This window comes from Falco punctatus (genome assembly GCF_963210335.1).
Source record: "Falco punctatus genome assembly, chromosome: 13".
Taxonomy (NCBI): Eukaryota; Metazoa; Chordata; class Aves; order Falconiformes; family Falconidae; genus Falco; species Falco punctatus.
This window is the reverse complement of record NC_137593.1, coordinates 27,413,037-27,440,658: the sequence shown is the minus strand read 5'-3', so window position 1 is coordinate 27,440,658 and position 27,622 is coordinate 27,413,037. Positions and strand designations below refer to the sequence as shown.

The following is a 27,622-nucleotide window of genomic DNA, read 5'->3' as shown; positions in this document are numbered from 1 at the left end:
CCAGCAGGGTGGGAGCACGTCAAAGGGCAACCGCAGCTCCATGGCCCTCAGCCCTGCAGGCAGCAGCCTGTGCTCAGCAGCCCGTCTCAGAGCCCTTGGTGTCTGCTGACGTGCAGTCTAATCAGAAAGCACCAGCCTCTTCTGTGAGCCTCTCTGGTAAATGGTTAGAATAACAGACTTGCAAAGTCCCTCATCAGCTCAAATACCCAGTGGTACCAGAAATAATGCCCATGAGTGAAATGTTTCTTCATTTAACAGGGAGAGAACACAGCCCCACGCAGAGGAGCACTTGTTAACCACTTGGTACAGAATTATTTTTCCAACCTGTCTTTTTAAACCAGCTTAAAAGACCAGTGTCTTATTTTCACTCAGCGAGAAAATACCTGTTAAAAACATTTTTCAGGTAAAGCCATGCCTACTGGCGAGGAATGTCCCCAGCTCTGCTCACTTGTTGCAAGTGTGACCATTCTGAGCTATGTGAGCGTGACCTGAGGTCATACAGTTCTCCAGTGTTGTGAGGCCTTGGTGACACACGTTGCAAGCTGGCTCTAGTCCATCCTTAATCTTTGGGCCCTGCTTCTACTTTCATGTGAGTGTCTGGCTGCGTACCTACGCTTTCTGCACAGTGGGGATGCTTGTTTTTGGTGCTGAGGATATTCAGTGTCAGCCCTGTGAGTACTTGCGGTCTCTTACATGCAGCTGCAGAATTGTTAGATGTCTTTAATTAAGTCAGTGAACTCTGCCAGTGCAGCAGATGCCTCCATTAACTGCTCAGCCACAGGCATTTTGCAAAACAGTGGAGAATGGGAGTGCACCAAAGGAGAGAACTGCTTTAGCTTTGATCACCGTCCCCTGCAGCACTGGGCCTTCAAAGAGAGGCAAAAAGCTCTCTGCCTTACAGCGTGCGAAGAAATGCTGTCCTGCAGCACATGCCCAAATTGCACGGGGCACTTGAGCCTTGTCAGAAGCACCCACACTCGTTTCTCACCCAGCTCACCTCCCTTTTTTTTTTTTCTTTCTTTTTAACATGCAGTGGTTTCACAGCCTAGGCTGGGTCTGACACCAGCTCTGGAGGTGAAACGGTGGCAGCAAGGGAGGGCTTCATGCCAGCAAGTAGAAGAGGCCATTCTCCTTGGGCTGAGGGTCTCGTGGGAGCTGAGCTGCACCCCCTGTTTGCTGCTGGTGGGCTCCAGGGAACAGGAAGACAACAGGGCAGTGTCAAAGAAACACCTGATCTTGCAGTTTCTCCTCTGCTTGCAAACAGCTGAGCAAGGTCTTGAATGTTTGCATATTTCAGTGGGACACAAAGCAAAGGCAGGCAAGCCTTGAGGAGCAGTTCAGGAAACTCGCTTTCTGGTGCAGTTAAGCCCGGAGGGGTTTAAAACCTACAGCCCTGAGAAGCTCCCTCAGCCCTGGTGACCAGTGCCAAGGAGGGCTCAAAGCCCCTTCTCCTGCCCAGTTAGGCTGAGTTTAACAGGTCCCATCCCTGAGGCGCAGTGTAACCTCCCTGCCACCCTCAGCCAGCTCCGATTGCTTTTGTCCCAGCAATCAAAACCAGCCCCAGAAACGTCCCTTCAGCCTGGCGAAAAGCTCTCCCTTGAGCTGTGAGCAACCAGCCTGCTGAGAGGGAGAGGTTGTAGCCCCCACTTGCAGGTCCCAGGAGGTGAGGGCATAAGCTGGGATGCAGTCGTGTGTGCCCAGGGCTCGCCTGGCACTGAGATGCTGCAGGAGGGAGTGAAAGACTGCCCAGGCCCATGGGAGGGCAGAAGGGCAGCAGCAGGCCAGGTACGTGTGGCTGCCTGCGTGTGTGGCATTGAAAGGAGCCGGGTGTACTGTGGGTGAGTGTTCCAGCCCTCCTGCTCTGGCGTCTGGCCCATCTGCCGAGGCACAGCACTCATCCCTACTCCCAGCAACGAGGGAGGGTTCAGTTCAGAAGGGACCAGCAGGAGCATTCTGTGCAGCCTCCATCACAACACAGGCCAGAGGCTTCCCCCAGCCAGTCCTGCACCATCCGGCCGGTTAAACTCCATCCTCCAGCGCCTTTGCTCCAGGAGGAAGGGTGCTGTGGGTGTGCAGGTAGGGAATATTGCGTAAATGCATGTGGCAAACAGGTTTGGCAGCCTGACCGAGGACAGGGCAGCGCGGGGTAGGAGCTGCTCACCTGTACGTGCTGTTTCGGTGGGCCGCAGCCTCATGCCTGGCTGAGCACTGACGCCAGCAGCGCTGTGGTGAGCTGGTCTGTGCTGCAGGTCGGGGGCGACGCTCAGAGGTTGTTCGAAGTCTCGGTGCAGCTCTCTGCTGTGCAGTTATGACCCATAAAGTGCATAGCTGATCACAGCAATGCACCTGCACCTTTGTTGTTCTCGAGCTGGTTTTGTTGGCAAGAAGCTAATGATTCTCTCAGCACATCTTCAAGAGGGTGTACAGCATGGAGACACCTCTGGGATCTATCCTAGGACAGACACCAAAGGGACGATCTGGGAATATTCTGCAGAACACAGAAAAATAAGTATTTTTTTACTACTTCTGACAAAGGGCTATTAGGTATTGCGCAAAGAGAAGTGACTATGAAAATCAGCAGTTAGATTTCTGTTCTAACAGAAAGCTGACTTCAACTCTCTTACTACTGAGCAGGGACAATAAAAACACAATTTACTTTCAAACATACACGGAAACAAGCCCACCACTACACTCCGGAAACCAGATAATGTAGCTGCCGCTCAAGAAAAAACCCACACTTGGCATAATCCAAATTTGACATAAAGATACGATCACTGGAAAATAACAATAGAATTTCATACCATTATTAACCAGAATTGTATCTCCTGATTATTTTACAAAATGGAAACCAAAGTTTATCAGTGTTTTCAAAACCACTGTGTGCTTAGAAAGAAATGGTTCTCCTGATGGGATGACCAGAGAGTAAGTAGCATGAAGCATAGGAGGCAAAACCAGCACTGGCTGCACAAGGGCCACGGGTGCGAGCGGCTCGGTCTCCTGCTCCACCGACTCTGGCCCTGCCGGGACCACCTGGGCCCTAAAACAGCCACGAGACGCGCCGGGAGCGCCCCAGGTCACCGGTACCTCACCGTGTCACCGAGCTCGCCCTCCTCCTCCTCCTGGCGCTCCTCGGAGGCTGCCGCCCGGGCGGGAGGGTGCCGAGCCCCCGGAAACGAGCCCGGCGGGGCCAGGGGAGCTCCGCCCGCCCTGGCCCGCGGCTCCCGGCCCGCCTCCGCCGGCAGCCCGGCTGGCTCGGCCGGCCCCGCTGGCTGCCCGCGCCCGGGCGCTCCCGCCGCTGACGGGACGCCCCTGAGAGCCGGCCGGCATCTCCCAGCGGCTCGGCACCGGCGGCGGCCTGGGCGGCGGGGCGGGGCGGCCCCACCTCCGCCCGGCCCGGCCCGGCCTCGCACCCGCGCCCCACCGCCCGGCTCCCGGGTGTTCCGCGCACCGGGGCGGGGCGGGGCGGGGCGGGCGGCCGGGCCCTGCCCGCGGCGCTGCCCCCCGCAGCGCTGGGCGGGCGGGCGGTCCCCGCTGCGGCTCAGCGCCTTCTCCGCCTCCTCCTCCTCCGCCGCCACCTCCTCCTTCTCCTCCTGGCCGCTGCGGCGCGGGGGCTGCGGGCGGAGCGGCGGCGCCATGAGCGGGGCGGCGGCGGCGGCGAAGAGCGAGAAGCTGGACGAGGCTCAGGCGCTGGCCCGCAGCTGCGCGGGCAGACCCGACTTCCAGCCCTGCGACGGGCTCTCGCTCTGCGCCACCCACAGCCACGGCCGCTGCTTCCGCCTGCACTGGTGCTGCCACCTGGGATGGTGCCACTGTGAGTGAGCGAGCGCGCGGTCCCGGCGGTCCTCACGGTCCCTGCGCGCCGGCCCCCCCCGCCTCAGCGCCCCCCTCACCTCAGCGCCCCCCCCCCCAACTCGCCTCAGCGCCCCCCCTCACCTCAGCGCCCCCCCCTCACCTCAGCGCCCCCCCCCTCACCTCAGCGCCCCCCCCTCACCTCAGCGCCCCCCCCTCACCTCAGCGCCCCCCCCCTCACCTCAGCGCCCCCCCCCTCACCTCAGCGCCCCCCCCTCACCTCAGCGCCCCCCCCAACTCACCTCAGCGCCCGCCTCTCGCCTCAGCGCCCCGGCCCGGCCCGCAGCGCTCCCTGCCCGGGCGGCCGGCGGCGGCTTCGCGGGGAGCGCGGGGCCCAGCCCGCTGCGGCGGGACCCCGGGGCGGGGGGTGGGCTACGGGTGACCCCCGTCAGGGAGGGCTGGGGCCGCTCTGGCGGCATGGCGGGGCTCCTCAGAGGCGCTGGAGGATGCACGGAGCAGGTGGTGCCCGGAGCAGCAGCCGGTGTCGAGCCAACTCTGTCGAAAAGGCGCCCGGTAACGACTTCGACGTCTGTACTCGGGGTGCTGATGTGTGTAACCGCGGAGGCCGGGATTGAACCCTGGATGTCCAAACATAGTTTGATGAATAATTAATCGCACAGAGCCTTGAGGAGCAGGCTTTTCCAGCAGCGCGTGGGTGCGGGGTCGGGAGATGGTGATGGGGCTGTGTGCCTGGGTGGCGTCTCGGAGCCCGGGGGGCCAGGGTTACAGTCAGACCCTCGGGTGAGGGTCGCTTGGTGGTGCTGGAGGTGTCCCTGGACTCCTGGCAGCCCGTCCACCTCATCGGCCTGTCGCCATCTCTCCTTCAAGTCAGTCTCCTCCGTGGAGTCCCCCTCACACGCACTTTCTGCTCATTTTGCTTAATGGAGAAAAGGGCCTGCCTAGAAAGCCAGCTTTTATTTGGATGAGAGCACCTACTTAAATACACGTTCTAGGAATTTCACCTTGATTTGGGGTTCATTTGAAATCGGTTTAGAACAATGTTTTTTTCCTGTGCCCTGGAGCGAGGACTGTGTGGTGGCACAACTGTCTGCGTGAGAAGGTGCCACAGTCACCTGCTGCGCAGGGACGTGGATGGCTCATGGGCATTTCCTCAGTGACACAAGTTATGACCTGGATATACTCTTCCTAAATTTCTCTGGCCTCAGTTATTTGTGGTCATCGTCAAGATATATGAGCTGATAAGCACTCTAGCTTACAGGATCAGAGCTCAAAAGAGTGTGTTTATACACTGGAGATGTTACCTGAAGTCATTTGGGGATGGTCTGGGGAAGGGGAGGTTAAGTGCGGAGCTGGGAACACCTGGAGAAGTGACATTGCAGAGAAGGATCTGAGGATTAGGATGGATCACAAAACTGAGTGTGCGTCAGCAGCAGGAGGCCTTTGTGGTAGAAAATCCAAAACCAGAACCCAAGCCTTCGCTTGGGGATGCATTAACAGGAGCATTGCAAGCATGCAATTTAATTAGTCTCCTCAGCTCGGTAATGATGAAACCAAACTGATGGGCTTAGTTTTGAGCATTGCACTTTAAAAAGCCATAGGAGAATTGTGGAGGTTCTGTAGGAGATCGCAGTGATCAGCTTCGAAAATATAATTTACAAGGGGGTGCAAAAGCAAAGGGGTTGCTTGGGCTGTAAAAGATTGAGGGAGGGAGGGGAGATGAGCTTTGCAAAGTGTAGAGCTAGCCTGGCAAAGAAAGCTGTGTTCTAGTTCTCTACACAGACTTGGAAGATAACCAGTTATCATTTAGTTGTGGCAAGGAACGTTTAGGTTTGGATATTAGAAAACATTTTAACTAGGAAGAGAAATGAAGCAAGGGAACAGAGTACTTGGGAAGGTAAGGAATCGTGGTCCTTGAAGGTCCTTAAGGAAGGCTTAGACTGGTGTGGCTTAGGAGTTAGAGCTGATTCTCACTGGGAAGGACCGCTTGAGATCCCATCCAACCCATAGCTTCCCTGTGGCAACCATAAGATTTAAAACGAATTCTAGGTTTTGCAAGGAGTACAGACTTCCTTCTGAATTCCTCCTTTATGGCTAAGGAAACTTGGAGATACTTTTGCCCCGTGAAACTGTGATTTTAAAGGAAGTCAGTCATGTACCTAATTTTCCTGTTTAATCATCTGAAAGCCATGAAGAAGTGTGCTCCCTTCTTGCCCTCTTATTTCCTGATGCAAATTTCAGAGCTAAGGATCTCTTTGTATCCTGCTCCAGCAGAATGGGTTGAGTTGGGCTTAAAAGGGGTAAGAATGAGGCCTATAACGGACAATTCTATAGAGGTCAGAGCTGTAATTAAACAGTGTTGGGAGTTATCTTTTATAAACGCAGTGCTGTAATACTGACTTGGGAATCCTCAGACTGTTCTTGAAAGTGGTTTTCTGTAACCCTTAAGAGCTGTATTGGGGTATGGGAAACTCTACATCAATTAAAATGGCCTTTGAAGTATTATTTTCCATCAGTGTCCAAGGTCCTGAAGAATGTCAGCTTGGCTAAAGTGTGCTTACACTGAAAAATTACCAAAACTCACCACCGCGATGATGAATAGATTGTCTCCTCATGTGTATTCAGGATCACATCTGCTTACTTCGGTGACAGAAGCAATTTAGCATGGCAGAGCAACTTGGCTATAGAAGTAATAATTGAGAAAGAACCTAGTCTGAATTCCCCAAAGCCTTTTTTGTTAGCATGCTCTGAAGTGAGCAGTACTTTAAGCACTCTCTACCTCCAATGTTTTTCTGTCCATAAAATGGCAATAATAGCTGGCAGGCGAGATCATAGAGTTTAGTGTTTAGCGTATCCAGACAGCTCTGGAACCTCAAGTGCTGTGGGTATCTGTATCACTCTGTGTCTAAGCCTGCGAGTTTATTTTGGTTCGTTTTCAGTCTCTTTTGGGCTTGGTAGGGAGCAGATTTCCCTGTGAGGTGGGAGATGATTCTCTAATGTGCCCTCGTGCCTGGGGAGCTCTGAACCCAACTAAAACCTCCGTGAACAGGCGCATGCAAAATGTGCGGCCATGGTGAGCGTGGGGAGGCTGCAGAGGCGAGGGCTGACAGGGTGCGCTGGGTGTCACTGGAGACACCTTGCTCTGTGGATGTCAGGGGGTCCAGGAGAGCAGGCAGCACCTCATGTCCTGCTGCAATAGGTGACCACAGCACCCTTCCCCTGTGTGCTGCCAGACATCTGCGCGCCTGCCAACTCCTGGCTCCATGTGGATGCGGGAGGAGGGCTCAAGCCTTCGGAGTCCTCTTCCCTGCAGGGAAGAAGGTGCTGGCCCAAGAGATGTTTGAACTTCAGCCCCGATGCTTGTCCTGTTACACATTTCTCTTGCTTGCACTGCGCGCTTTCAGTCTGTCCCTGCGTGCATTCCCCTTGCCAGGGTGACAGCCCTCTGTTCACCTTCCTCCCCTCTGACAGCCTTGTGGGGTTTTGTTTATTAGATGCTGGTTGAGAGCCTTAAATTACTCAGATCTACTTTTTCCAAAGTCAGAGAAAACATGCGCCAGAGGCAGGGCTGCGGCAAGGTGTCAGTCTTCCTTTTCTCGCCTCTGGATTTCCACTGTGGCTCTGATTTGCACTGATGCTGTCAGCAAGGCTGCTGGCTGTGTGGCGGTACCTGCTTCTGTCAGAGGGGATCAGATCTGTGAGGTTACATCTGTCCTGACAGTGGCAGTTTGGCTGTGTTTTGCTAATTTTACTTCCTAAGAATTAGCTCACCAGAGAAAGCATCACACTTGATAGAATTACAAGATTGGCTTCATCCCTGGACAATGCAAAACCAGGGTATTCTCTTACAACTGTGTTCGTTCTTTTAATCTGAATATCTTGCATTATGTTAAACACCTTGCAAAACTCTCAGTATGTTATGCTGCAATTAACAAAAATACGTAATGAATAATGGTTCTGCAATACTCTTTTCACAGCAGTTGTATCAATAGATGGTAATTGTGCTACCTTGCACTAGCCTTTCTGTGGTTTTCTTTTTTTTTTCCCCCATTTCAGCATCAAAAAAGCAGGCTTTTAGTTACATAAAGCCTCTTGCATATCTTATATTGAAAAACAAATGCAGCAAACAAATTTCAGTTCCACCACTTCAGTGAGATTCAGCTGTTTGGATTGCTTACAAGAAAACAAACCGAGCATGGGTGAAAGCTGTGAGGTCTCTGTTGGGTGGTCAGAAAGGGAAAACAGTTGCTAGGCTCAGACATGTAAAAAGATTGTGGTGGCAGTATAGGTTTTAAAAACCACAAGTGCTCCCCCGCCCTTGTGTTTTGCTAAGCAGTGTGTAACATTTGCAGGTGTGCCTTGAAATAGGTTCCTGCCCCCTGGTGTGCATCACGTAATTATGGGACTGTTATGCCCGGAGTTTAGATCCAGACCTGGCAGCTTCTGCGTGAGGTCAGGCAGGCTTGGCAAGAAACCCAAGAAACTGTCATTTTTCGGCCAGGAGGAGAAAATGGGTTTACATGATGGTGGCATGCCACAAAGGGCATGTGTTTTCTGGGTGGTTTGGGGGACAAGGACTTCTCTGATTTTGGCTGTGCCAGCACATATGCTGGGGATGCAGAATATTTACATTTCTTCTTCATCTGCCTGCTGAATGAGGAGACAAGGGTTTCTCTTCGCCCTCAGAGCAGGCTCCATCGCTTCCTCGTCGTGGCTGGTTTATGGGTGCCTGCAGGTCCCCCGGCGGTGGGCAGCCCGTCACAGCCTGGCGTCTGCAGCCGGACTCTGCTGTGTGCTGGGGCGGTGGGAGGCGATGATCCGTCTCCCACAGCTGCTGCCAGGGAATGAAGCAGATCAGTACAGTCACTGCACCTGTGTGTACTCTGAGCAGATATTTGTTTCTTACGTTCTTCTCTACTCAAAATACCAGTGGTTTTATTTTTAACATTTTAAAATAAAAAAATGTGTTTTCTGTCCCGCAAAACTGGTGAGAGCTCTCGGTCAAGGCCAGCCTTGATTATACCCCTTCCAGAGAGCAGGCTGTGGCACTGTGTCATACCGCATCCCCTGCCTGTCCTCTGGCAGGGTGCACACCCTGGCCCCGTGTGCCAGGTGCTGGTGTTTTCCCCCGCTACGCAGTGATATGTGCAGCATAATACGAGTTGCTCAGTGCACACAAGCAGCGTTGCTGTGGTGTCTCTCCCACCTCTTGAGCGACAGAAGCTATCAGCAGGGGCTCTGACAATCTTTGAAGCCCGTGTAATTATTCAGAGCCCAGCCAGCCTGTGGGAGCCGTAAGCGGGGACTCGGCAAGGCAGCCTTTCTTTCCTGTAACAGACCACTGGTAAGTGAGCCAAAATGGTTATTGAAGGTATTCAAGTGCGTCGTGACAGAGCTTGGGGATCTAAAAAGGAGTCGTGTCTTCCTGCCAGCCAGCTTCTATTGATCCCTCCACGTTAGAGAAGCAGCTGCAGCCCTGGAGGGGATCCTAAAACACGCCCCGGGGTGCCCTGCAGTGTTGCGTACATTGTAGATCTCCAAAAACCTTCCGTTTTTTCTGGTGGGTTTTCTCTGCACTGTTTTTTGGTGGCTACGAAACGCTTTGCAACGTCCAGGAGAGAGCAACAGGGCAGTAGCATACCAGTGGTTTCCGTGTGTCTCTGCCTGCGACAGGTGATGTGTTACTGGACCTTACTGGAAGTAGCCAGCCTGGCACTGGTGACGGCAACTTGAATTCCCAGCAGTGCTGTTCCACAGGGCAAAACTGTGTTCTGATGATTGAGTTGCTGGATAAACGTGAAAAGATTTGTAACGAGCTTATGTTCTAAGTTCTGAGTCTGAATTATTTAGAGTAGCTCATACATTTTTCTTTGTGAACGGAGCAGTGGGGCTATGAACTCTGGGGCTGGGTGTTCTCTGAAAACATGGCTTGTCTTGGGGGGAGGATGATTGCAAATCCTAGGAGAAGCAGGCGTTTTCCATCTGCTTTTGCTGTGAAAAGGATTTGAGCATCCATCCGGTTCAAGTCCGATGTCTGGACAAAACATTTGTGCACAAACAAGGCATTATGCTGAGCACCAGGCAAGAGCCGCAGAAAGGGGGATTTTTCAGCTTGCAGTGGGAAAAAACTTTTAATGAGGCTTTGCTGCCTGTGGCTGTGCAAGATCTTCTCTTCACCTGTATTTTGAAGGGCTCTGATATTCCAACTTCGTTTCAAAAAGCTGTACACAATGAAGGAAAGAATGTCAGCTTAATATATTCTGAAGTGTTACTCCAAGGGAAAACACTTATCTGCCGGTTTTTATGGGTGCACCATTCTGGACCTGGATTGTGTACAGCTTTGTTATAATCTGCAAATCACAGTATGAATGTGGTATTGATGCTGTGTCTCAGAAAGGGAACCCACGTGTAGATTCATCATACCCTGTGGGAACATCAGCACATTTGAAGGAACCTGCTGGCATTCATTTTGCAATCCTTACTACAACGCAGTTATGTTTAGAGACATGCATGCTCTGTTATTATTGCTATTATTATTATTAACAAACCCCCTGATATCGCTTAACAGGAATAGACCACAGGAATATCTTTGAATTCAAGTTACTTGCTGTAAGTATATCTTGCAGACTAACTCTTCTAGTTACAGAAATCACTGCGCTTCTTGCTCCGAAAGTCCTGAGAAAAAGGGGCCTTGTGTACCAAAACACTTTCTGCCAGCCAGAAAACCTTGTTTGTCATGCATGACTATGAGGCTGTGCTGCATACCTCTGTCTGTCCATCTGAGGAGCGTAATTCACAGAGAATTATGTCTGCTTGCCCAAAATGATCTGCTAGTAAGAGCCTCCAAGAGCTGCAGATAAAGGACATCTCTCTCCTGAAGCTGCTTGAAGGGTTAACCTGCTGTTTTCATGAAGCCTGCTCAGAACAGGTGTGAAATGATGAGGCTGTGGATGTTTCCTACTGGAAGCAAGTACTTCCGAAGGAAAAGTTCATGAATGCCACGTCCAGTCAGCTGGTGCATTTGTTTGTGAGTTCAGGAAGGTCTGAACAGCTTTGTGGTGAAGGCTGAGCCTCTGCTCCTGCTCACAGGTCTTCATTTGGGTAGAAGGCTTCAGGCACTGTTCTCACTGCACAGTAGCAGCTCGAAGATAAAATTTGTACTGGAGTACAGTGCCTGAGGTAAGCGTGTAGCTTCCTTCCTGGGCTCTGCAGGTGAGGAAATCTGTTTGCCAGCTTGAATCTGTGAGCGTGCTTACTCTGAGCACCTAAATGCAAGAGTGTATGGCTGCAGTGCCTTCTGGCACGTTCGCCTTGCTCTTGTGGCTGTCAGTGGATGTTTCGTGTGTCTTAAACTGCATCCCATGGTCATATCTGTCTTGCGTTGCCCTATGAGACAAACTGAGCCCTGAGGTTATAATCTTTGGGGTTTCCATCCCGCAGCTCTGCAGAGCTGTCCGTGCGCTCAGGTTGCTGGAAGCTCTGAAGAGGGCTGGCGGGTACTTGGCACAGGACCTCACATTGCCTGGCAGCGCCTGTGCGCTCATCAAGAATATGTTTTGTTGCTGTTCATGTTGATGCAACCAGCAGAGCTGGGCTTGTAGAGAATGGACACCTTGGGGGGGTTTTATGTAATGGCTCTCAATCTAACCAGCTCTGCCTTACACTTCATGACTCACTTCGAGCCTTGGTAACTCAGTTCTGCACATTGATAAGGCTGTACCAGAAATTTTTGTTTCTATAAAGGACAAAAACCAAAATGCTTTACTCACAAGCATTGTAAGATGTTCCAGAATGATAGCTGTGACAGTGTGGGCTTAGCTGTTGATGGATGGCACAGGCTTATACTAATGTAAAAAGCTCGTTGACAGTAGATTGGATTCCAGGTAGTGCATATATATATATATATATCTCCTTATATATATGTATCTCTTCTCCCCCCTCTCCACACATAAAGTGACCCTGTTCTAGTGTATTGTGGTTTTTATTCCAGCACCTTCATGAATTTATCTATCCACAAGATACAGAGTATGTTTTCATAATGACTTTGATTCTTCCACTAATCAATTTTTATGTAGTGGCTGATAACAGAATTCAAGTGCAGTTAGCGCAATTTAGAGACGTTTTTGCCAATAGTTGAGTATATTCACATAGGTGAAAGTCAAAAACCTACTGGGAAAGTAAAATCTCATTGCTTGGCAACTGAGCCTTGTTTGTAATATACCCGTAATTTAATTTTGGCAACCTAACAGTTGGAATTTATACATAACCTATGTTGTAAAACAATTTCAACAAGAGGCATCCATTTGTATTCTTGTTCTTGCTGGTGGCTGTGGAGTTTGAGAGCCCATGTGTGCTCTCAAAACTGCTTCTGTCCCTGTACCCATCCCTAGAACGTTTTCTCTGCTGTGCCCAGCAAGAGCGTTGTCCCTTTCACTGCTTGACGCGTGCTGCTGGTGCTGGAGAGACCTGCAGCTGTTCCAGGCAGGGTGCTTGGCTGCTCCACGTTTTGTGCATGTAGCTGCCTGTGGTGTTTGGATTTCAGTGCTTTGCTGATCTGGAGCCACATTCCAGGTGTTTTCACTCACTCACAGGTGCTCTTGTCCCTGGTGAAAGGTTCAGACCGTCAGGTGTGCCAGGGTGGATGGATCAGCTCCTGCAGTCCACCTGTCTGTAGGCAGGGCAGGCAAAAGAGGGACTCACCTTTGTCTTTGTTTCCCCTACCCTCTGCCTCTAGACCTCGGCGCTCCCCAGCTGATACTGTGGGGTCTTGGCTTTCCTGGTGTGAAACCAAGGGTGATGCTTTTACCTCTCTGCCTGCGTTCGCTCACCCTGCTGCAGCAGCAAGTGTTGAGTTTGCTCCCGCCTGCGCTGTCCAGCTGCTCCGAGCCGTTTGCCCACTGTGACATGGTGGCCCGCCTCCGCGCCGCCAGGGGTGGTACTTGGTCTTTTATTTTTTCATGCAGAGCATTGCTGGCTCCCACAGCCCTCCAAGGGAAGGGCTGGTACCACACCTGCACACATCAGCTCTAGACATATTTTGGGCATAAGCGGGGAGAGCCGTTCTTTACATTCTCCAGAAGCGAGTTCTGTAGAGGCTTGTATTAGAAGTGTGAAGATCGGTTTGAATGAAGTCTGAACAAAGGTGTGTGTAGATCAGCAGCAGGAGAAGCACTAGGAGGAGGGTTAAAAGAATGGCCCGTATTGATAATAAGGACGCCGTTCCCAGCAGTGGAGTTCAATGTGGTGTTTGTCAAGCCCGAAGGCTCGCACTCTGGTAAGGCCACCGTGCAGACGACTCGTCAGCAGGAGACCCTGTACTCTGTACTCTGACGGGAGCAGCACAGGTACGGCACATCACCTATGCCAGGGTCTCCTGTCGGCCCACCAGGAAACCAGGCTGGAGCCATAAAGATGCATCTATTCCAATCTATACAAAGCAACCTTCTGCCTCAACTGCCTCCTGTCAGTGCAGAGCACGGGTCTTCTTGAGTGGTACAGTCCTTTGGAGAGGACTTCCCCTTCAAGAACTCATGAGCTGTTCTGTTTGTTTGAGAATTCACAGAACATTCCCATCACATACAGGGGCTTGCGGGTGTCCTCCTGCAGCAGGTACTGTGCACCTGGGAGGCGGCTGTAATTTGTCTGTGGTGCCTGTGATTTCTCTGTGCCAGGAAGCGCCATGGGGTTGTAGGTAGCTTCTGACACTGATCTGTGCTTATCCTTCTTTGTTACCATATCAGCACACTGCCTGTCTGCGTGAAAATGATGGGATGCTGAAGCTTGAGCAGATGGTGCACAGGGATGGTTTTGTAGAATAAATATTTAGCACTAAGCCATTTTTTGCTATTTTCTCTACTGAATTTCAAAAATATCTAGCATAACTTGGAGGATACAGTTTTTCAGGGAACCGTGCAAAGAGCGACTGTTCTCTCCCTTGGGGGTGGTTCTGTAAAGGGTTGTTGGAAGGCAAATACCCTTGGTTCAGAGCTCGGGTTGTGATGGCCAGCACCTAGCTGCTGTTACTAGTGGCAAGCTGCCTTGTGGAGGTAACCCAGACTGCCTGCACGCTTTTCATGCCTGCACTGCCACGTGTGCACGTTCTGGAAGTGCAGCATGGGGCTGTGCTGGGGCTGCCCTTAGCAGTACCCATGTTAAGTGTGGCACTTCCCACAGGGCACTGAAAGGAGCAAGCTCCTTGCACAACACACGTGTTGGTTGCTTTTTGGGGTATTGGTATTCTGTTCCCTTACAATGGTTAGTAAGCAAATATGGCCCTTTTAAGAGGGCTTATTGGCCGCATGAAATATTTCTCAAGCCTTCGGGGTTGCTTTTCCTTTACGTCTGGTAAAACTGTGTAAGCAGTGAGAGGAAAGAGCAGAGATGATGGAAGGAAGCTCCAGGGTCTATTTGCATTTAAGAGTTACCTGCTCTTAGGACAGACATAAAACCCTGAAAGGCTTAGGCAGCTCACAGCGTGTACCATCGTGATCCTTTTTGTATTTAAAACAAATGAAGACAAATGGGCATTAACATACAAATCTGCTGAAGAAAAACTTTCTGATCCTGCCCCCCCTTTCTTGGTTTCCTTTGAAAAGCTTGTGGCTCATCAAGTCAAAGGCTGTCACAGCTGTCTCTATACAGCACCAAGAGGGAACACTTCTTCACATGAGAACTAGCAACTGTACAAAATCACTGCTGGGGGAGCCACTGTAGAAACGTTGCTAGATCAGTTCTTTTCTGTGCTTAGATGAGATCAGGAAGGGGATGGATTTGTTAGTGCTGTCATGCAGCTGCTTCTGTGAGAAGGTGCTGGTTGAAATGGCAGGCTTCTGTTAGGTCAGAGCTTGCTGATGTTTGCTGGTGTAACTGCTAAGGCCCTCTTGCATGACTTCTTTTGTGGTGGTGGGGTAACTGGTGTGCCTTTGCAGAGTTGTCTTGTGTCCTTGGAGTCTTTTTTACGATCCTTTGCTGTGCCTTCCTAGCTGTGCCAGAAGTACTGGAATGTGCAGGATGCTCTTCACGTTCCCTGCACTAGAAATGTGTTTGAACAATCTCAATGCTTTTTCAAAGTTGCTTGGAAGAAGTGCAGGGCAAAAATATCTCTTGCGTTAAGGTGTTGCATATCTTTATCTATGAGGGTCCTTCAATATTGATGAGCATTTCAGTTATGCATCGTCATAACCACCAGCGGCGCAGTTCAGCTTTACTTGGGGTTGTACTGTAAATCTGACAGTGGCTCAGTGTCTTGAAACATTTTTCTTTTTCTCTGGTGCCTTATTCCACATCTCACATCCCCAGTGCAGCCCATGATGTTTTGCTAGATATGACATGGTGGCTATTCAGCGTGATACAAAGCAATAGAAAGTGGGTTAGCAGTAATTTTTTTTTTTTTTTTTTTTTTTTACATGTGCCATCTGTAAATGTACTCCGGACTTCTCCTTCCATTTGTTCTTGCCCCTCTGGAAAAGCTATTACTGTGCTCTAAGCAAAGTAATTTGAAGCTATTATAGTCCTTGGTGAATATTTATGGTTAGGGCAATCTTTGTTTGCAAAGGTTTGTTGTTCCAAGCTGTGCATATAATTGGAGAGAGAAAGAAGGAGGAAGAGCGGAGGCAGTCATTTTGTTTGCTGTTGCAGCCGGCGGGGCTGGAAGGCAGCGTCCCCGTGTAGGTGTGCAGACCAGCGTCACACTTCCAGATGACCCTTCTACTCTGCTGAACGCTTCTGAAAAAAAGTGTGGTGGGTACCTCAAGCAGGCGTAGGGTGCTGAGTGCCTGTCAATACACATCTCCAGACTGCAGCAGCAAGCCTTGCCTTGCTTTACTCTGCAAAGGAGGAAAACCCACCGTCTGCCCCGACTTTGTTTTGTCAGTGGTGAAATGATACCCAGTCCCTTCCCGTGCAGGGGCTGGGGCCAGCCCAGGCTGGTCTGTTGTGGCAGAACTGTCTGCCACCTGTGCCACCCACCACCCCGGGGATCCTGAGATCTTGGAAAACCAGCTGGGTGTTTGGCAGCTTACGTGCTGTCCTTGGGCAACTGTGCCAATCCAGGCAGCAGCACACTACTCCAGCTTGTAGCTGTCATCACCTGCGAGACAGCTTCATTTAGACGTCAGAAGGGTGTGCATCCAGTCAGCTCTTCCTAAAGAGGCAGACTTGTCTCTCCTGCCACACTGATGAGATATGAAACAAACCCTGCTGGAAGAACGCTTGGTAGTTCTCTATCTTTTGCTATGAAGAAAGCCAGAGCTTGAGAAGCTGATCCATTGGTTTCCCCATGCAGAGAGAGATGTAGAATAGCAGCCGTGCAGTGAACTCCCTGTGGAATACTACAGAGTCCCTCCAAGCTAATACTGTCTCCTGTTACACATGCATTATGAATACTTGCTTTGCCTTCATTCCTTCAAAGCTGTGTGGTATTTAATTAGAATTTGTTTATGTTCTTCATAGCGGGACCCATTTTCTTCTCCCATAACCTTATTTTTGTGGCAGGGTTGTGTGCGGCAATAGGAGGGCGTTGCACAGCTGGAGTGAGAAACCTACCTGACTTTGCAACAGAAGGTCACCGGTGCCATTACAAAGGTGTAGCTTCAGGCAGAAACAAGTCACCCACGTTTAACCAGCAGCTCTCTGCCGTTAAACCATGGGAACCAGCTGCACACGCCCTTTGTGCACCTTTCTGCGGTAGGAACAAGCAGCTGCCTAAACGTCAGCCCACATGCTTTGCCTTGCGGTTGGGGTCCCTGCTCCAGCCCCTCTGAAGCATCTGCCGCAGCTGAGGGCACTGAAATCTCCAGTGGGATGAGCGCTGGTTCTCCAGCGGCGCCTGGGCTGGGTGCTCTCACCGCAGTGCTCAGCCGGCTGGGGCACACGGAGGCAGCTCCTAAGCGGTGCTGGTTAAACGGAGCCAGGTGATGGTAAATAGCGTGCAGTGAGCAGCTCTGCGTTAACCTCACCGATCTTGGGAGAGTAGATGAGCTGGCAAGATTGGAGGGTGTAGAAATATTTGCCCAAGCAGCTGCAGGGGCAAGAATACTTATGAAAAAAGCTTTTATGTTTCAGTTAAAAGACGTCTAAATGTCTTGCGTGCAAACAAATCCGCATGGTACATATCGCTGACTTGGAGTCTTAGGATCCACAACGGAAGGTCCACAGCTATCTTTACCACTTTCTGAAGTGCAGCGCAATTCACGTTGTTATTTATTAGGAAATAAAAATAATCCTTCAAGGCAGCATTTTGAGAGGGTAAAACTTGAGAATTCGTTATGAGAAATCTCACTGCTGAAAGATGGATTTATTCTTTTTTTTTTTTTTTTTTTAATATGCCAAGCACATTAATGAGTGTCAGAGGTAAACTAGAATGCTGAGACGAAGGGAAATAGAGAATAAAATCTTTAAGCTGTACCTCTGCTTATTTCATGGTTAAGTTATTTTGTATTAGCCACGGAAATTGCTGCTGTGTCTGTTTGGTGAGGATGCATGCAGACTGCTCAATTAGCAAAGAATCAGAAAGAAGTGACCTCGTGGCTGGCTTCTAAAGGCTCTTACTTGGTTTTTTTGTAAGCAGGAGACACTACAGTACAGCTTGCAATTGATCACCCATGTAGTTCTGGCAATCAGTGCCACAGACAGGCTACACTGATCCCTCTCTGCACACACCCACCCACCCACCCCAGTGTGCATTTGCTTTTGGGGGTGAAAAATTTTCCAAGTTGCCTGAGTTTGCTCAAGATCTGCAGGTCATGACAACTCACTGTTCTGCTGGGTTCTGCCTTAACCTGCTGGCAGGTGTCACTGCGGCAGGGTGCCAGGGCTCTGGTGAACAGCATCCATCTGATTTGGCAATAAAAATCCTATTTCTGTGAACAGAGAAGCAGGAAGATGAGCATTGCCCAGTACTTACCTCCTCAGACACATATGAATAGTTCTTTTGCAGTTGGGTATTGGCTTTACTGCATGCTAATTCTCTGGAGGATTAGTTTTTTGGGGCTTTGGCAAGGGTCAGTTGAATAATGAAGAAATGGAGAAACAATCAGTCCTTTTTAGTTGTGCACAAACGTCTGTCACTGTGTCGCTGAGGCCCGACAAAGAGATGCAGTGTTCCTGGAGAATCACGCTTTGCGAGCATGTAGCTGCAGAAAGTGTAGGTACCGGCACAGGCTCCCGGTGGTGACAGTTAAGCGCAGCCTGCACCCTTGCTTCTGAAGTCTCATTGTCTCACGTTTCATCGTATCGTCTGTTAACATATGGCTGTCATGGGTAATTGAGACTTATCATGAAAATGGTTTTGGCAGAGCCTGGTTTCACACGTTCCCTGTTAAGCACCCAGGAGAGGCATGGGCTGCTGCTTCCTCCGAGCCGTTTTGCCACAGTGGTGGTGGAACTGTGGAGCTAGAACTGTGACACTTCTCCATAGCTGCTATTACAGTGCTCCAGAGCGTCCCAAACTTCTGCAAATGCAGCAAACTGCTTTTCTCAGAATTCGGTGCTTGATTTTCGGACACGTGTTTGGCACGTGCGGTATTTTTCCTTTACGGAATTGCTGCCATCCGCGGAGGCAGCAGTGGCAAGTGACCCGGGAAACGACTTGTGGTGCAGCGTCTCGTCTGGCATCTGTATTTGTGCAAAACTGTCATTTACAGGAGCATTCATCAGTGCAGCTCGATTACAGAGTTCTTCAACTGACTTGGTTGGAATAAATAGGCAATAAATTACATGCTAGCATATTTAAAAGGAATGTGTTGGAATAGGTGCTCAAAATACTATTCTGTCATAGACTTTTGCCAGCTGTTTAAAGTCAGCAAAAATATTGCTGTTTATTTCAGTGGGAGTTCAAGCAGACCAAGATGTATTCTAAGAGAACGTGGGGACTTGTGCTTTTGGGATAATTTTCTGTTAAAAAGACACCCCTGCCAATCCTGCAGGCTGCAGGGGGAGGGGATGATCATATTTTTCATTTCTGCATCTATTTTTCTTGGATGCATCACAGCTGAGTGCGTGTGTTATGTGGGGTAAGGAGTTGTGAGGCCATAACCACAGCTGAGTCCGTGCCCCAGGCTGTGAGCACCAGCACCCCTCAAGGAGGGACCAGGTCATGTGTTAAACCAGAAAGTTTAATCTGTCTAAAATAAACAAACTTGGCCCTAAAACTAGCTGAAACGAAACAAAATTGTACCGGAAGTCTAAAGAAATGCAGAAATCTGTTCATGTAGAAAAATCTTTTTTCCATTGGGCAATTCCTGTTTTACCCTGGCAGAGTTTGTCCTTGGAACGTGAGGAGACGGTGTCAGCCTCTGGAAGGTCACACAAACGGGGAGCTGAAATCCTCTGTGAGCAGAATCGCCACCATTTGCTTCTACCCTGAAATTAATGCCAGCAGGGCAGTTTTCAAACACGCAGAGAATTACCACATGCTGCTGCAATGGTAAAACAACCAGCTGAGCTCCGGGGTAACACCTCATCTCCCCCTGCCCCCACTTGTTTTTTTCTTTTTTTCTTTTTCCTTTTTTTTTTTTTTTTTTTTTTTTTTAAGTCGTCAAACTGATGAATCCAAGATTTGTTATTTGATGTCCATGCTGTAAGCTACCTTGGCTTAAATCCCCTGCTTGCTCCTCCCAACACCCCCAGCCTTCTGCCAGCACCTGGTGACTATTTTAAGTGGAAAAATATAGTCCCGTTGTGCAGACACCTGGGGGTGGGGGTGGTTGTTTTTTTGTTTTTGTTGGTATTTTTTTTAACCTTGATCCTGTTAAAATCTTCACCAGGGCCTGCCTTGGACACTTCAAGAGAGGTGGCACAAAACTGAGTTGAGAAATTTTTTTTTCACTGACAATGGAACAGAATAGTAGCCCACACAGAATCCCTCCAAACACATGGATACGTACAGCACTGTGGTTTCAGGCGAGGGTAGGCTGCGTTTCTGTTTCCGTGAGCTGAATTTTATCAGATGCTGTTCCAACCAGCAGCACTCTAATCAGCCATCTGTGTGGCTTTGCAAGACAGTAGCATATTTAATGTTCACTAATTTCAAAGAAGGATTTCTGGAGGCCAGACCGTGGCCCAAAGCCATGGGCAGCCGCTGTTGCAGCGGAGCTGAGGTGAGCCCACCTGCCCGGAGGAGCTGTGTCAGCAAGGTCTGAAACACGCCCAAGGGACCCCATCCCTCGGTGACTGCCGGGACCGAAATCCCTGCGCTGCCGCTCCCAAGGGCACCGGTGCGGGAAGGGCTCTGCTCTGCCTGCGGCTGAAGCGTTGCGTTGTTTGATGCTAGTGCTTAATTCCTCTGAGTCACAGCAAGTTCAGAAGCGAGGCGGTGGGATGTTGGGAAGATGGCAAGGGCAGAGGATGGCTTTGTATTTTCTGCCATCCGGCCGTAATTAAACAGGAGGGAAAAAAAGCTTGTTTTATTTTCACTGAGCTTTTTCAGTGGCTTTGTTAACAATCATCATTCCGCAGATCACAGGAAAAAAGTGCTTGATGAGGCACATTTGAGGGGAGCTGGTCAGATTTATTCACAACATGTTCTTTCCCCCTGCCCACCCGCTGCCACCGTCTTGCTGCTCTCAGTCTGGCTTGGCTCGCTGTTCTTTCCCATGGCACGACTCGGTGGGCTCTTCTCTTGGGCGCGCCTGGTGCTCCTTCCTCCGAGCCTGCTTGCTGCGTTCGCTGGCCTGGCAGCGTGCCTCTCCCACGCCCCGGTGCTCCCCGGGGCTCTTCTTCGGGCTCCGTGCTCTTTGCCGTGTTTCCTCTCTTCTCCCTGCCCTTCCGCTGTGGGCATCTGCAGATCCAGCGGAGAAGCGCAGCCGACTTCCAGGCGTGTTCCCCTCCCAACGCCACAGAACAGCCGGGGTGGGAAGACCCTTCCCCAGTGCTGGAGCCTTCCCCTGCTGGCGCCGGAGCTGGGCTGGCGAAGCACAGCCGGTGCGTGGGCCCTGGCTCCTCGGTGCTGGCAGAGCCGTCGAGCACCCGGGCTGCTGCGGCCACCAGCCAGGGTCTCAGCCTGGCCCGTTGCCAGCGCTTCCAGCAGGCAGCTGGGGCACCGGCTGCCATCCCGACGGGGAACGTGCAGGGTCAGGGCCCTTCCCACGGGTGGATTCCCAGGCTGAGGAGGGGATTTTGTACTGCAGAGAGGCATGGCAGTGGGAGCGAGTGAGTCCATCCTTCAGGAGACGACAGCCCTTCTGCTGCTGCTGTCCTGGGCCCTGCTCAGCTCCCTGAGCAGACACGCAGTCACTGCTCCGGTTTTCCAAAGGGACGGGCTGCACCTACCTCCGAGCTGCTAACACAAAACCATGGGGCAGCTCTCATCACAGCGCAGCCGGAATCGTTCCTGCAGCAGGAATTCGGCAGCTTCCTGCTCCTCACCTGGAGAGCTTCAAGCATCAAAATGGTCCTTCGGTGCTTTGATACTTTTTTTCAGCCTTTGCAAAGCAGTATTTGCAACTCGTGCATCAAAACTCTTCTGAGCCCCACTGCTTGCAAGTCTGCTGGAAATTTGTGCTTTCATAGTGTATGAGCCCCTAGGGAGACATGAATTTTTCAGAGGCTTCGTGCAAATAAAATGCAGCATTTTACAGTCTCAGGCATAGCCTCAGGTTTCTCAGTTTTTCCTGACAAAGTACTGATTTTCTGCTCTTTTATTTATTTCTTTGCTCTTTCAGCAAAGATTTTCAGCTCACACTTGGTTCAGCTCTATATAACCAACATAATCCTATTTTCTTACTACTTAACCAGATAATCAAGATGCCAAAAGCATTTATATGGCTTCAGAATTCCCTTATTTTCTGCCTTCAAATTCTAATTGCAGTCATGTATGAACCTCTGGTTTATAATACAGAAAAACACGATTTAGTCCCCAGAAAAAAAGAACATGGAAACACGTGCAGGGAGATTCATTGTAATTTGGAACAGTAATAATATAATAAGATTTTGAACATTGTAGCGAAGGAGTAAGCTAGAACTTCTCTGTGTTCAGTGGAAAAAAACCTCCAAACAACTCCCTGAGCATCTTTTCAGTTTTCTTTCCCCTAGGAAGGGGTGCAGGCAGTCTGTCCCACTTAGCTCTGGAGCGGTGCCCCTGGAGTTAGTTTTCCAGAGTTAGTGATGTCCTACAGATGTCTTTGAGGCAGGGGCAGGGAGAGGAGCAGGACCGGGAGGAGCAGGGTTATGCTTATCTGAAGTTGATTGATCAGAGGATGCATAGGAGGAGAGGACTGAACACCTTGAGGCAGCTGCTGGCTGCAAGGAACCGTTGGTTATTGTCAATGGCCGAGGGCAAGCGTCGTGTCGTCAGTGTGTTTCTAACTGAAGGATCATCTTTAAACACCGCCCTTCTGTTTTCCCCACAGGTAAATATGTCTATCAGCCCATGACACCCGTAGAGCAGCTCCCCAGCACCGAAATACCCATTCGCCCTCGGGAGGCTACAAACACCATCCAGATCTCCGTCTCGCTCACTGAACACTTTTTGAAGTTCGCGCCCGTCTTCCAGCCCCCCCTGCCCCCTGACTCCCCGCAGTTCTGCACGATCGCAGACCTCTTCATTGACAATTACCGCGTGAAATGCATCAACGGGAAGATGTGCTACGTGCAGAGGCAGCCTCCCCCTATGCCCCACAAGGTAAAGCCCGAGGAAGTCCCCGTTCGCAATGCCTTAATCACAAAAGAGAGCAATACGCCAAAACCAGATCACTGCTCGTCCCCTTCCAGCTCCGAGGACTCCGGGATCAATGCGGTGGGGGTTCACTACATGGAGTCGTGTGACGAGGACACAGAGGGGGTGGCCGAGCTCAGTTCAGAAGAAGATTACAGCCCGGATAGCAGCTGGGAGCCAGACGAGTGCCCGCTCTTGTCACCCTCGCAGTGCGAAATGGAAGTGATTGAGACTATAGAAACCACTGTGTGACCCGACGTGTTGGTGTGAAAGCGGGCCACTTCCCACTCAGTAATGTTGCTTTTGTAGTATTTATATTTTCTGTTTTTTCTGACAATCCCTTTTTTTCCAGTGCACTTGATATTTCAGATTCCTCATGGGAGTGTGGTCACAGGACTTGCATACTGGTGACTAGCAGCAGCCTGAGCAATTTTAACACGTTCTCAGCCTGATCAGATCTCCCACGTCTGCACATAAGGTAGTGATAAATCTTCAGACTTTTATAGCTGAAATAGCCCCTTTCCTTGGTCTGGGTTACATCAGATCCTACTTCTCCTACGAGGACGTTCCACTCGAGGTGTTTCCACCTGTCAGGATGTTTGCAGTGGGCCTCCAAAGCACAGCGGGGGAGCTGGTGCAGCATGCCTGCGAGCAGCAAAACCAAGTTGCCCTTACTCTTTCTCAAACAGCCACGCGAGGTGCGGCAACAAGAGGCTCTTTCCGTCTCTGTCTGTCCCTGCGCGTTGTCCATCCTCTTCTCCAGTGCTGGTGCGACCCTTCTCGGAGGCTGTCGCACCGCTCTTCCAGCGGGTTGGTATGGCAGGCTAGAGAATGCACAAAGTGCCTCCAACTTTTCTCCAGGCTATGCACCGAGCATCTGCTGAGTTAGGTCAGGCTCTGGAATCTCCTGAGAAGGCAGCTGTTGCTCCGGATGGGGGATCAGTTGCCTGGATCCAGCTGGTCCCTTTGCTCTACGTGGATCTCGGGAAGGGGATCTGGCTTTTGCAGCTTGGCAGGAGGGGGAGCAGGCAGAGATGAAGCGTGGCGTCTAACCAATACCATGCCAGACCGGGGTGTAGAATGACAGGCGAAGGAAGTGACTACCTCCAAACACACAAAATCCGCCCTCAGCTTTGCCTGCTGCTTCCTCCTGTGCTGCTCGGTGCCGGACACGTGCGCTCAGGACCAAACGGCCTCAAGGCCTGCGTTTGCCCGAAGAATAACAAAAAGTTTATCAGCCACACCACTGTGTCGGCAGAGCTTGGGAACAGCGTGGAGGTGCCGGGAGGTGGCCTACGGGCTCGGTGGTGCCATGCTTGTTCAAGAACAGCCCCAGGTCAGTCTTGTGGGCCAAGGAAGCTTTGGCTCCGGCTCCTTGGCGCCCGGCTGGGGAGCGGGTCCTGAACAGGGCTCTCCTCCAGCAGCCGCTGCCGGCGAGCTGGCGTGCTGGCCCTTTGGCTTCAGCCCTGCCTGACAAACACATCGGCCTCAGATTTCAGTCAGCTTGAAGCAGCTGGAGTCAGTAATAACTGTGGCTTTAACAGCATTACTGAGTTTGTGTGTTTGCTGTTTCCGTTCAGAAGTCACTGGTGAATATAAGGCTGTATAAATGTGTACAGTTTAGTGATCGATACTAGATTATAGTCCGTGTTATAGGATGGCTCATCTCTCACTGAATCCTGACAATGTATTACTAATTTTATACACTTTGTAATCGGTATCTTTAGAAAATGTTTAGGCAACAGTGTGTGTGTGTGCACATGCGCGTGGGCTAGGAGTTTACCATAAATGGGTATAAAGTAATACTGTCCTTTTTAGACTAACACTTTCAGACAAAAATAATAGGTTTTACAGTTTTGATGATTTACATAAAAAAGTGCAATGCTTGTTAAATGAGGAACTTGGGCCATTGCATGAACAGATATATTCTCACAAGGCACCTGAAAATACTCTGTTTTTCTGAGGGCATTTAAACGAATGCCGTAGTAAAACAATAGGATTTATTTATTTTTTAAAGTGCGGGGTTGTCTTTCTCAGTTAACTAAGGTTTCTAACAACGTTTTAGTGTCTTTTTCCCATTCAGACACATTCCATAGGTAGAAGGAAGCATTGTGTATAAACCTACAGCATTTATTCATATTTAATCTTTCAATTGTAATCTGAGGGAAGAGTTGGAAAGCTCGCTCGCGTGCCTGGCCTGCCTGAGCTCCCTTCCTGGGAGGACGGGGTGGGCGGCAGCTGCACCCCCCCAAGGGGCTTCTTCCCAAGGACAGGGTGCTCCTCCCCAGCCCTCGCTGCGGTGCCAAGCCCAGGAAAGGGCACCAGGACCCCCTGACTGGGCACGAGCTCACCGTGCTTGCCAGCCAGCGGGAGCCACCTCCTGCTCCCGTTCGGGGGCACCGGCTGTGAGCGTCGTGAAGTGCAGCGGGGTAGTTATGACCCAGACTTACCGTAAGCTCCTGCGGTCTCGCAGGTTCCTGTCACTGTCGTCAGGATACATTCTTTCTTAACTGTAAGTAATTAGCAATATTCACAAGCTGTGAGTTGTCTCCTACCCAGGATTTGTTCAGATGTCTTAAGCACAATAAGCTGCCTCTTCCTTCTGTTGTACCTGTAACCGTCAGTGGAGCAGCCTGGTGCGGGACAGGGCTGGCGCGGGACGGCGTCTCAGCAGCCAGCACAGCGGTGGGTTCTCACTGTGCTCCATCACGCGCCCCAGTTCAGAAACACGCTCCTCACAGAAACGTGATTTCTTTTCTTTGCACAAACACTGGCGTAGACGTGCTGTAAGAGACGTGCCCTGGGCTCGTTGCTCCACTCTGCCAGGGAGAGGTGTGTATATTTCTTCTTTAATAAAATACTAAACAACGGAGGTTCTGCTTGTCCTAACTCTCTCTGTATCCTCCGTACTAGGGTGAAACATTCTGGTGCTTCCAGCAAAGGAAGGGTCGCTTACAGCTTCGGATGGTGGCACCTGAAACCCACCCAGTGCTGGGCAGAGGCATGTAATAACCAGGTGGAGCACACCAGGCCCAGCCCCAGCTGGGTTTGGGCCCCGGTTAGTACTGGGGCTGGTGGGCAGCCTCAGGGCCCAGTTCTCACCCGCCTGCAAAAAGAGCTGCCCCAGTCGGGGGGCAGGGCAGCGGGGACAGAGCTGCGAGCCCAGGCTGATGCCTGGCAGAGTTCAGCAGGCTGTAGCCCCTGGCCAGGTTCACGTGTGGCTGCAGGCTGGAAGCATCAGCCTGGGGCACGGCTCCGTAGTTGTGAACGCTGGTGGGAAGGCGGCGAGCACACCGGGCACAGAGGCCCCGGGCCACGCGGTGCTGGCGCTGCGCCCCAGGGGGGTGGGCTCTGCACAACAGCTTTGTGTTCCTGCCCCTGCCCCTCAGCTCTGCACGGACCGGCAGCCACCTCTGCGTCAGCTCTGTGTGCGTGGAGAGCAACGCGCCTGCTGCTGTGGGTATGGGACCCCGAAACACTCAAGTGCTAGTGACAATGAACGGTGGGAAGAGGCGAGATAACAATCACCAGGCCAATAACACCCATTGTCAGGGCAGGATCCAGAGCGTGTTTCAGAAGCCCAAGGTGACAGTACAGAAACGCTACTGGGTCACAGCTGTGGGAGCGGAGCAGCCACGGTGCTGCCGGGCAGGGAACACTGCGCAGGGCGGTGCTGCGGAAGATGGGGGGAGCTTAGTAGAGACAAACCTTTCTGACGGCCAGCACCCACCACACCGATGCTGTCCCCCCTGCAGCCCCATTTCACAGCCAGCACGCCCCCTCTGCCCCCCCAGTACCAGAGAGGTCTGTGCTGCATGTGCAGTGGCGAGATGCATGGCTCCCCACCAGCGCCGAGTGGCAGCTGGCAGCACCCCCCGCCAGCACCCCGCGCACAGCTCAGGCAGGGAAGTTCAGCCAAGGGCCTTTTTAATGAAGTCTGTAGGAACACGCCCTGTGCAGGTGAGTTTGCTCACATAGGCATCGGGTTTTGCATTGTTCAACCTTTTCCAGGTCTGCCCACCCCATGCCATCAGCCCCCACGGCTGCTGCCTGCTGGCACTAGTACTGCAATTAGAGCCGGGGTACGGTGCCCACGCACAGCACCCTGAAACCCTGGCTCGGGGCACGGGACATGCCACACTCCTCCAGCAGAGTGGAGCTGACTCGGTTTTTTGGCCAAGTTACCAAGGCTGCTGTCTGTGAGCCTCCGCGCCAGTGCAGGTACCCAGTGCTGTGCGGTGCTCCAGCACACTGGGGTTTGCTCCCAGAGTCCGCAGCTTCCAGCCCAGCTGCCCCACGGCTGCCCCGGTGTAGCGAGAGGCAGCAGCAGAGCTGGGAGTTCGCCCGCTGCTACAAACCCCCCAGCGCCCAACAAGGCTCACGTGGCACGGAGGGTTCTGGGGAGGGCAGCGGAGGGAGGGGAAAGTCCAGCGTGGTGATGGAAAGGCGTCCCACCACCAAGACCTGAAACCAGCGGTGGCCTTGCCACAGCGGGGCTGGAGGCAGGAGCACTAGTCCTCAGGCAGCGGAGGGGGGGCCAGATGGAGCTGGAAGTTCTCGTTCTGGAAGACACTGCTGGTGGCCGGGTCCCCATGGGAAATGCTGAGCAGCCCGTGCTTTTCACTGCCATGGCCACGAGACAGCTCCGTCAGGAGTGCCAGCTGCAAGAGAAAACCCAGAGAGATCACCGTCCGGCACACTGCAAGCACGCGTGCGAGGTGCAGAACGACAAAGTGCTCGTGAGGGGCTCACCTTTGTCCTGCAGCAATTAGGAAAACCTTAACACACGTGAAGAAAAGGGTGTATATGGTATGTAGTGACCCTGTAGAGCTCAGTGCAGGACAACAGTCCTGGACTAAACAACTTTCCATGTGTCTTTGTTTTTTTGATGCTGTAACTTTGAAACAACCTAATCTCAGAAAGAGCCAACAACTGCAGCCAAAACAGGCAGGAGGCACAAGGAAAATGCAAGGGACAGAGGGAGCTGCTCATCTTGGGCCAACACGGGGTGGGAGGAGGGAGCCCCCAGTGCCACACAGTGTCTGGAGGGGAGGTTATTTGCAAATCTAAAAAGAACATGAGAAACCTCACACCATGGACACTTCTCTCGGGCCCAGCCCCAAAGCCAGAGGCATTTCCGTGGTCTCGCTGCCAGCAGAATTC

The 27,622-nt window shown here is 51.5% G+C and overlaps 2 protein-coding genes across 2 annotated transcripts in view; one reads left to right on the top strand and one right to left on the bottom strand.

Moving 5' to 3' along the window:
- The first annotated feature begins 2,484 nt into the window (after positions 1 to 2,484).
- Positions 2,485 to 25,331, top strand: LOC308072635 (UPF0524 protein C3orf70 homolog). The gene is made up of 2 exons (XM_080409816.1): positions 2,485 to 3,811; positions 22,155 to 25,331. The coding sequence occupies exons 1-2, from the start codon at positions 2,932 to 2,934 to the stop codon at positions 22,709 to 22,711; spliced, it is 1,437 nt and encodes a 478-aa protein (XP_080265942.1). The 5' UTR covers positions 2,485 to 2,931; the 3' UTR covers positions 22,712 to 25,331.
- The window catches only part of VPS8 (VPS8 subunit of CORVET complex), a 94,602-nt gene continuing 91,546 nt past the window's right edge, over positions 24,567 to 27,622 (bottom strand). The window contains 1 exon segment of the mRNA XM_080409698.1: positions 24,567 to 27,120. Coding sequence (XP_080265824.1) covers positions 26,971 to 27,120 — 150 coding nt within the window. The 3' untranslated portion in view covers positions 24,567 to 26,970.

Excerpts from the sequence above, each read along its gene's own strand:
- LOC308072635 (XM_080409816.1), top strand. The coding sequence starts at position 2,932 with ATGAAGCATAGGAGGCAAAACCAGCACTGGCTGCACAAGGGCCACGGG. Across the intron at positions 3,812-22,154 it reads CCACCTGGGATGGTGCCACT|GTAAATATGTCTATCAGCCC; the intron begins GTGAGTGAGCGA and ends TTTTCCCCACAG.